Below are 10,776 nucleotides of genomic sequence, written 5' to 3'. Positions count from 1 at the left end.
GGTCTGCCGACTTAAAGGCATCCAGTTCTTCCAAATGACTCTGCACCATCTCAGGGTCTACGCATGGTAGTCTGGCGCCTTGCTGCTGCCTCTCTACAACCCCAGTGAGAGACTTGTCGTGCCCCTCACTTAGGAACACTGAGGCAAAGAACTCGTTGAGGAGTTCAGCCTTGTCCCCTCTGTCCATCACCAATTGTTTCTGCCCATTTAGCAGGGGTCCTATTCCTCCCTGGGCCTTCCTTTTACTCCCAATATATCTAAAAAACAATTTCTTGTTGTCTTTTACTTGGGTTGCCATCCTCAGCTCCATGGCAGCTTTGGCCCGTCTAACTGCCTCCCTACAAGCACGAGCAGAGGAGGTATATTCATCTTTGGTGATCTCTCCCTGTTTCCACTTTTTATGTGCTCCCCTTTTGTCCCTTAGGCTGCCCTGGATTTCTCTGGTCAGCCAGGGAAGCCTCCTGGCCCCTTTCCCCCTTTTGCCTCGCTCGGGGATCGTCTTGCTTTGTGCCCGAAGGATCATTTCCTTAAGGCACAGCCACCCTTCTTGGGCTCCCATCACTTCAAAACTCCTACTCTGCAGTGCGTCCTTGACTAATCGCCTGAGTTCATTGAAATCAGCTTTCCTAAAGTCTAGCACTTTCACCCTACTAGTTACCTTACCCACTCGACGTGATAAATGCCTTCAGAAACAGCAAGGGACAGCATAAAGAAGACAAGGGTCAATTATCCTCATTAGTCACCAAGAAGAGAACAAGAACTGGTGGGCTTAGTCTTCAACAGATAAAATTCAGGTTAAACATTTGAGAAACATAACTGAGAGGACAGTTTGGGCAACAGAACAAACTTCTACAGGAGACTGCATAATCACAGTCACTGGGGATATTCAAGATCGTATAGGTCACTGGTCTACCATGGATATTAGAAAGATTAAATCAATTCTGTCACTGTGAAGAGGATGGACATGAAGATCATTTGAGATTCCTTCCAACCTCATAGATTCAATGAACAAATGATACAATATAAAAATAAACCACATTAATATAGAAAGGTGTATATAAGGCTCCATATTGAGAAGGAATAAGTAAAGGAAATGCTTTATCAAGTTCCATGCAACAATTCCATTTCTAGAGGCAGAAAAGGGAAGGCCCCACAGATGGAGACAGAATGGAGGGAAAGAAAGATAACATTTTTGAAAAACTGCTAGTAAAGGTATTTATAGGTAAGTTACACTTGGATGCGAAGGGCAGGCAGCAGACAAGTGAAGGTAGACAGCAGACAGTTAAGTAACGTGTAAATGATTCAGCATGAATAAAGCGCTCTGGCCAGAAGGAAAAACATCTAGATTTTCCCAGGTCAGATGCTAGTGTTTATTGTTTTTAGTTCCAGAATACAAGATGTAGGTTATATATACAGACTGTATCTCTCTATTTTTACATTCATTCATTAACTCTGCCCTTCTTTTGCAGCCACGTACTCTGTTGTTTATCTGAAGTTACTGAAGTTGTTGGTACGGGAGCTTCCCTGGGTTATGTCCCCAAGGTCCCCCCCAACATTCTCAAAACCTCTTTTCAGGCTGAACCAGTTGAAAAATTTCTGAACAAATCATTTTCCATTTAAAAATATTAATCCAATAAAATTGAACCATTTTGTAGGTATTTTTCAATTTCATGAACACTTTCAATATTAAATAACAAATGTCATTTCAACTTTATGACTTGGAGTTTTATGTATAGGTAATATATCCTATGAAGTCAAAATGAAAAATAATAAAATGTTTTTAAAATATCTGACATTTCAGCTTTCCTTGAGAATTTGAAATTTCAAAAAACTGTGAAATGTTGGAACGTTCATTCAGTAGGCTGGACATCCCATTTTCAACCACCTGTGGTATCTGGGCCCACCAGATGGCATGTGATTGATTAACTGCCCCTATGTGGACAAGGCTGAGCTTCTTCTCTGTGCTCATCCTGTCACAACAGGAAGGAGAGATAACTGTACGAATTAAGAGATGAAGAGGTCAATCACGGCTGAAGTAGTAGGTGCTGCTCTCATTTCCAAGGTGCTGACATGTGGACTAGGGACTTCACACAACTATTTACAAGTATCAACACCTGCTCAAGTATATTTTTCCTATAAGCATGGCTTTGTAAAAGGGAAAGCAGAGCTGAACAAATGCCTCAAATAATATTAATATATAATTAAATAAAAAATTGATTACAGACATATTTCTGCCCTCCCCTATGGTCATTTTCTACAAATATTTAAGCAAACAAATTACTTACTAGAATCCTCCCTTGAAAAGGTAAACTTTGAGTAAAAATTAGGGGACCTAAGAAAACCAATGTTTCACTTCATGATGGCAATTATTCATATCAATAATGTGATTCTAGAAGTGAGGCTTATCCAAAGAGGAATTGGAAAGAATACTCTGTGATGTGCACGTTCCCCTCCAAAACTGACCAAATTAGCTGTAAATCTGAACCCTGGTTACTGGGAATAAACTTCTCATCCACAATCTCCAAATTGAGATTTTGTAGAAAATATTTAGCAAATATTCTTGAAGAAGAAATGTGCAAGAGGCAAGGATTTTGTGAGTGATGTATTTTATTGGACCAACTGTATGGTTGTAGAAAAAGTACACGTAAAAAAATCTTTAACTGTTTCCTGGTGATTCAAGAGCAGAAATTTGGACTGAATTTGTTAAGTAAATTATTCACTACAAATTACTTGTCATGTTTCTAATGAATGTTAAAAAGGAAGGTTAAGATATTACACAAGAAAGATTGTGCTGTACCTGGGACAACCTTTTCTTCTTCTATAGAAAGTTATGTTCCCTATAATAATCTTCTCTCAAATATCTGCCTTGGACAAGAAGGGGTCATTGGGTAAAGTCTTGGTTCCTGGCAACACTTCTTCTGGCTCACCATTCTGAACATACATGTTTTAAAAATGAAAGACTTTAGCCAAATGAAGTAGGAAGATTTATTTTTCAAAACCAAACAGGATATTTGTGCTCCAAAATGTAAACCAAGGCAAAATTACATCAATGCAACAATATACCATAACTTTAGCTTCAGCTCAGATTTCTGCTGCCTGCTTTGATCTCCAGGATATTTCAAATATCTGCAAATCACCTCTATATGTGACACAGGCAACTCAATAGCTGAGCAAGATCATTCCACAGGTGAATGTAAAATGGACAGAAAGTGTCACAATATGTTCAAAATGACCCTAGTCCAGAAGTGCTCTGGAACAGGGTAACATGTCCAAAAAAGGAGATACAGGCAACCTCTCAAACATCACCATTGAAAGGTTCAGGCTTTCCAAAAGAAAATAAGGCACTGGACTTCTCAACAAGCCTTAGAAGGGGCATTTTCAATCCCCCAACATACAAAGAGAAGTCCTTAAATATAACCAGGCAGAGGTTTCTCCTCTCCTCACACGCTACCAAGCTCACCCTCTTTTTGTGATCTAGTTATATTCCCGTTCAAGTAAACTTGAAAGTATTCTTCCTAGTCAAATGAAAGGCTTACCCTACCCAATTACTTGCACAAAGAAGGCCATTGGTCCCTATAGCTTTGCTTTGACAAAGGAAGATGCCTAGAATGCCTATCACAGAATTATACAAGGATTATCCAACTATTCCCTGAAAGAATGTGGCCAGACTATAAGGAATACACTTTTCATGTAACATCCATGTTCCAGATTTCTTCTTTTTTTTTTTAAAGTTAGATAATATGAAGATTGCTACTCCTATTATTGGCCTTTTGGTGAACTGGAAGGGAGACAGAGGAGTGGATGTGTCAGCCCAAACCCTCCAAAACATTTTTGAAGCTAAGAACAGCAGTGGCTCTTCACTTCTCCTCCCTTTGTTAACTTTGGGTAGTTAGCATTTTCTATGACAGGAGGCACTGGATGGCATAAATTCCTATCTATCCTAGACACTGAAGTGGGTATTTCTCAGAAAGGCTGGATTTTGGCCCATCTTGTCACTTACTGAAAAAGATATATTGCAGTGAAAAAGAACTGAAATGAAGAAAAATGCCAATAGTTAGGTCCCTAGATGTGAAAAGGATTCATACTGCACCAACTCTTGGGGTCCTTCCTCCCTGCCAGACTGGTGCCATGGCTTAGTTTGGGTAATGCCTTACTGCACTTCTGGTCTCATTAGCAAGCTAATACTCCAACTGAATAAGAATGACAGAATGGGGGACTCAGATTTTCCTGAGTCCTTATTGAGGCTTGTCTCCCTTTGAAATCAAGAAGAGTTCTGCCTATGGGCTGAGAGCAAGGACTTTTGAGATTTAGCCCAGTAGAATTTACTGAAAGAAAGGAAATAACCAAAAATTAAGTAAGAGATACAACAAGGGTGAAGTACCTTTGTCGGAGGTTTTTGAGTTATGCTTTTGTTTGTAACTATCTGAAACAGAGAAAATAATAGAGGGTGAATCTTACACGGAAGATAAAGAGATACATTAGGCAGAGAAGCCACAAAGAAAGAGGCTGAAAGAGAAAGCCATGAGAGATGAGCTGTGATGGTGCCAAGGGAGGTGGAATCTTGCTGAGGATTTCATTTTCTTTCCTTCATGCAAAACACCGAGAGCAGCAGGAGGTGGCAGACATGCAAGTCAGACAACAGCAGAACACTTTGCTGGATAGAAGAAGGGGAAGCCCTGTTTGTATTTGAGCTGTTTGGACCAGGCTGAAAGCAGAGTTGGAGGTCTGGGTGCTACTTACTGTCACAAACATATGGTTTGTCATGGTCATCCTGGGAGGCAGCATCATTCCTTCTTCTTCCACCTCCAGATCCGCGAGCCTGCAGTGAGAACAAGAATGTTAATGTTGTTCCAGTACCCTCTCACAGCCTTCAGCTTCCCCCTCTGACAGCTATATATGCAAGACTAAATGAGTTCCTGGAGTTGCACAATGGGTGAATTTGGCCTTTCATCTTCTAAGGCACATTGTATATTTTTGGAACTTTCAATGCAGCAGAAAATCCTTAGAACAAAAATCCCTAGTTGATTAGCAGTGGAACTCTATCAATTCCTTGGCCACTGTTCATGCATAGTTAGTCAAGGTACCATCTCATACTCACAGGCAAAGCTGTTCAAACGTTGGACCCAATGAATGAACAAATAGGAGGGCATAAGGCTATTTGAGCAATATCAGGCCCAAACACAGACCTAAAATATTGTATTTCTAAAGTACATTTGATGTTGGTAAAGGTGCTGAGGGCCAGAGCTCAGCTTATCCACAGGACAATGTGACTCACAGATGTGTCTCAAAGCTGACTTGAACTTCACAGGGATAAAGATGGAGTTCAGTGTCAATGCCATTCAGTCCTAAGCCTCCTCCACTGAGGATGCCAGGGGGGAACAAGTTACTGCCATTTATAATGACAGGGGTTTTGACATGGGTATTGGAAACAGAGCACAACCCTGAAACTATTTCACATAAGCCAATGGCACCCTTCAGATGGCAATAACTTTAGGCCTAATCTGCATTTCAGCTGGTACTTTAGAGGCAGAAATCCACCTATCCTAAATGCTACCTTCTACTAATTCTCCAAGCTATTAAGTTCCCAAGCAAAGTCAACTAAACCAGTTAATTTCATTGTTTCTATAGATAAAGTTTGGACTCCTCCTCTCCTTCCGAGAGCTTCATGCCTCATATCCCTTTGCTTTTTGTGTGTGAGAATAAGAAACTGAAGCAGCTTTAGCAGGTAAAGACAATGTGGAGATTTAGAGAATATTAATGCCCCAATTATTAAAAGATGGTATAAACTACACAGGACAGCACTGGACAGCACTGTAACAAACTCAGCTGCTTATCTCCATAAGTTTGAAGAGAAGGCCAAGAGGACAGTTTTAAACTGATGCATTGCTTGGAATCTCTGAAAAGAGGGTCTTATAAAAACTGCACAGGTTAAAAAAAACCTCTTCCCAATGGATGGCTGGGAACAAATCCAATAAAGTCGATTCATGACTTTGGATGGAGTGTGATATCCATCCATATAATGGTTCTGAAGGCAGGAGGCATCTAATTGACTTTGCCTGGATGCCGTAGATACTGTCAAGTCACAGGGCATGACCACAGCATGATCTTCTCAGGTGAGCCGTAGAGAAGTAAAATTAAATACAACTGTAGGAGTTGTTTTACAGAATCCATATTTACAGAAACTCAATAATTCTGTATCAAATATGCTTAGTTTACAAATAACAAATGTTTCTGTTGCAACTGCCAGCTCTGCAACTCACCCCAGGCTCTGAGAGCAAACCTGCATTCCAATCTCCATTTACTCAGCACAGTAAAAGGTCCCACCAGTCAAATTAGGCCGTCTGTAGCACCTGTGAGACCCTAGGCACTTCAGCAGATTTGGGCAGGTGTAGCTAATGTGGCCTTGATAAACAATTGTATCGATGTATTAGAATCCAGGCCCCCTCCCAACCTATCTGCATTGGTTCTGCAGAGGGATGAAAAAGCTGTAACATCTTACTTTTGTCACTAGTCAGCAGGTCTGACTCTGAATATACACAGGGAGCAGATCTGTTGAGTAAGAAAGTGCTATTTTTACATAGTCACTTTTCAGACTAGAATAGTAATTTAAGATCTGTTGCTGAGTTTCACTAATCTACAGCCAGCTGTTTCCCTTCAAACCATCCTTTACAGAAATGCAAGGGTACAGCATTCATGCTATGGCTGCGTGCCATATACACTTTTTCATGAACTGAACACAGACAGGGATATTTTCAAATTAAATGTATTGCTTTCATGGGGACTCAGGCTCCTAAATCCCTTTGGGACTTTGATAACATCCTCTAGTTTTCTTTTGAAGAGTACATGGACTGCACACGTGCAGCCACATTACTGCATTACAAGCTTCACATTCTAGCTCCTTCCACATTTTCTCCATCCAACAAAGACTGTAAAAACCTCTCTCTGTAAACCCATCTCCTTGGCCTTCAACATTGGACTTCACGCTCCTGCTATGTCAGGGCTAGCCTTAGGGAGCCAGCAAACTAAGCAGTCACCCCAGAGGCACAGACAGAGTGCCACGTGCTTGCTGTCAGGGCTTCAGTCTGTTGAATTCAGTCATCCACAAATGACTTCATACTCCTGCAGGGATGCAGCAAAAAGACTAGGAGACTTGATATATGAAGCCTGGAAGCCTCTCTCAGCAGCCTTGAAGCAGCCAAATGGAGACAGAGAGAACAGCCAAAGGGACAGAAATAGGGTCTCAGGATAAAAATAAAAGAAAGCTGGAGGAAAAGCAAGGAGCACAATTTGGAATGGCCAGAGCGATAATTCTGCTGCGTGAATTCTGTGCCCGTGACTTAAGCCCTTCCTGATCGTTCTCTGAATCCCCAAGGGCCCAGCTCCTCCGAATCTTGTTTCCTTTTGTAGGTCCTCCACCTGTCAGTCTCCCCTCCTCTAACAATTCCACAAACAAAGCCTTCTAGGTAACAAAAGTACAGTCCCTTCTCAGGTTCAGATTTCAAGTGTCCTCAATTTCAAATCCTTTGTGGTTCCTAAGTTGTATCAGACCCTCATCAGGAACAGGCTTAAAAGGGAGCAAAGCATTAGCTCTCAGCTGCTGTAAATCAGATAGCAATGGAAGGGACACCAGTCTACGCCAGCTGAGGATCCATCTTTAGATTTACAATGCCACCTAGGCTTTGTGCCAACATTCTTACTACATCCAATTTTTAAGAAAGTTTAACAGCATTTGGAACTCTTTTACCACCTCCCCTCTATGGTCTCATAAGAAATCAAAGTTACTGGCAGAGATAATATTAGTAGCAGGGAAAGGGCCAGAGATTTTACTGGGACCACCATTAGCATGGGGTTCTAGTCTAAAAAGTAAGATAAGTTTATGTACAAGGTGAATGTGATACATGATGCTCCTAACCCCACACAGGTTCTTTTATTTTGAATGGCAGAGATAAAGTGATAGAATTGTTCTGTGATACCTTCCAGGATAGGGAAGTACACTATTGCATGTAACAATAACCTCAGGGCATTATTTGTATGGGTCAGAGATGTATGAAATGGATGCCAGAGAATAAAATTCTCTTTCCAGATTGGTATACCTTTTGCGTTACCCTTTTTGTCCTTCATACACCCTGACAGGCATATTCAAATCCTGTGGCAGTAAGTTTATTAGGAAACAGTTGTAAGAACTAGAGTGTTCAGTATGAGTGCATGTATTGATCTATCTCCTAGTTTTGCTTATAAGTTCATATAACTTCCTGAAATTTATACTTTCTAAAATATTCTAAGTTTGGGTATCTGACTGAGGGGGCATTTACAAGAAAACTAAAAAAAAAAGATTGACTAAAATTGGCTCCACTGGTTTTGAGAAATATACTTTTCCCTGTTAAAGGAAAATTTGCCTTGATTTCTTATCCAGGAGACTTAGCACCCAAATGAACAAGAACAGAAAGATGAAATAATAGAATAATAATGAAAACAGAGTGGGAGGGAGGTGTGGATGCACAGGAATGCTCTAAAACTATTCACTGTGATTTCAGGCAGTTTTAAAATTTCTTCTATCCTATTTATTTACCCCAAAATGTGGTCATCTTCAGCTGCACTCCTACAATCTCATATTTTCAGACACAGCAATCACCCCCAGCTTCCCCTGAAGCTCCATGACAGATGCAAGTGCTTGACACTTCTGAGAATCACATTCACTTTTTATTTGGATGCCTGCCTAACTTCAGGAACCTACTTCTGAAAATGTTGGCCCCAAGCTTTTAAATGTTGGCCTGGTTACTTAGCTGACTTTGTGCTGAAATTGTGAGGGGACAGGACCAAAAAAGGTGGCTGTTGCTTGAGGATGAAACCACACCATTCTTGAAGTCAATGGGAGTTTTGCCACTGACTTCAAAGGGGCTAAGATTTCATGCCCAGAGCACTACTACGACCTTTCAGTTCTGACTCCAGCTTCAAAGACTGTAAAGAAATGTATTTATATAAGCTTCACTGTTACCTTTGCTGAGTTTTTTTTTTTTGGATGTTGGAACTGTAAGCAAAGTTTGCATTTATTTTTTAATTGTGAATGTTGTTTCAAGGTAAGGGACTGTAACAACAGGATATCATCATCACTGATAGTCAATTTCACTTCAAAAATAAAAATATATTAATAAAATATATTCAGTCCCCATTTTCAGTCTTACAACAATCTCATTTCTTAGTTAATAGGAAAAACAAACTGAGACTATGAAAAAACAAGGCTGTATGATTCTACAGTTTACCACATGGTTATCATCTTCACTTATCCATGCATCTACACTGTGCTTATGAAGATGATGAACAGAAACCAGCTGAGGATGTGAGAAAAGAGCTTTGTTCCCCTCCTTTCCTCTCCCCCACAGGGATTCAACCTACCCTTCCTCTGGCTCTGTTCTTTCGTTTTGGAATATCTTCTTCCAAATCTTCTTCCTCATTTACTTCATCTGCATTTTCATCATTTTCCAGAACCCTCTATGTTTAAATGACAAAGAGTTATGTTTAAAAGCAAAGGCAAATGTTCACTGAAAGTTACACAAGATCAATTATTACTATTTACAACTGAGACTGAGATGGTACTCAAAATGCACTCTCCACTCACAGGGAGGGACACAGCCCTGCCACAAGGAAGATACAGTTTTAAAAGGTGAAGATGGACAAAAATGGATACAACAGACAAGCTGATGGTTAAACCATTGCCAGAATTACACTTATGCTAATTCTTTAATGCCAGTTCATCCCAACCAGCACCCACAGAAATGTGATGTCCTTCCTTGCCTGCCCTTGGTTTCCCACAAAGGTGGTTTCTAAGAAAGACTAGGCTGGCAGCAAGAACAGCAAAAGTCAAGCTGTGACAGTGCAGGCATTGTTTTCTTTTGTTTTGTTTTTACAGTTTACATTTTCCTCCTCTGATGAAAACTTAGAAACCAGAAACATTTCCTTTTGTGGCACTTCAGAATTTTTCCCCATTTAGTGAAGCATTAGTCTCCTGTGTGTCTAACAGGCCTCAGGGTACCCATACCATAGGTGTCCATATAGTTCTAGAAATAGGGTATCCTGCAGCTCCCATTGAAGGTAATGGGAATAGTAGTTGCTTATTGACTGTGCCTGGGGTTTGCTAGATTTTTTTTCCTGTTTTTCTGAATTCTGTTCTTCGGGAAAGATGTCTGGTTTGCTAGCACTTGAAGCAATCACAAAGCAGACACAGTACAGGCAGTGGCACTGCAAACCTTCCTACAACAATGACAAGGAGCAAACTCCTAAAGAAGTGACAGGATAATTCATTCTTCATAACTCACACAATCCTTGGTATCTCTGCAAGCAAGGCTGCTGGCCTATGCCAATCATAATGTGAGTGCCTGTTCTCTAGGAGCTATTCTGAAAACACTAAGTCATCTAAGACAGGCCACTCTTCAGATGGCAACATTAAGTCATGAAATTAATTCAAAGAGTCAGAGGTGACAGACAGCCTTTAAAATCTGTTATCTAATTCTGATCTATTCAGTTCTCCTGTATATTTTTAGTTAACAGATGCTAGAAAACCAGCAGAGGGAGAATAGGTGCACATCACATTAATGTTGCCTCCGGTGTACCTTAAGAATTGACTGCTAGGGTGGAAAAGAATACAACAGATTTTACTAGAAAAAGGTTTAGAATCAGAAGAACCATCCACACACCCCATTATTAGAATCTAATCACTTATATTATGGGGCATAAACACTGGCCAGGGTCCTTTTAAACAGGTTAAAAAATTGTCAAAGT

General features: G+C 40.4%; 1 protein-coding gene across 11 annotated transcripts in view; it reads right to left on the bottom strand.

Annotated features, from left to right (window-relative positions):
- Positions 1–10,776, bottom strand: part of DPF3 (double PHD fingers 3) — a 250,812-nt gene that overhangs the window by 89,367 nt on the left and 150,669 nt on the right. For all 11 annotated transcript variants that reach the window (XR_003095651.1, XR_003095652.1, XR_003095655.1 and 8 more), the window contains exons 5-6: positions 9,394–9,489; positions 4,741–4,819 (exon numbers count right to left, since the gene is read on the bottom strand). Coding sequence is in view for 5 of the 11 variants with exons in the window: in XM_025212014.1 (XP_025067799.1) it covers positions 4,741–4,819; positions 9,394–9,489 (175 nt within the window). In the remaining 6 variants the exon portion in view is untranslated. The remainder of the gene's footprint in view (positions 1–4,740; positions 4,820–9,393; positions 9,490–10,776) is intronic.

The sequence above is a fragment of the Alligator sinensis genome, unplaced genomic scaffold, assembly GCF_000455745.1.
Source record: "Alligator sinensis unplaced genomic scaffold, ASM45574v1 scaffold381_1, whole genome shotgun sequence".
In the NCBI taxonomy this organism is placed as follows: Eukaryota; Metazoa; Chordata; order Crocodylia; family Alligatoridae; genus Alligator; species Alligator sinensis.
Note: the sequence above shows the minus strand (reverse complement) of the source record. Positions and strands in the feature narration are given on the sequence as shown.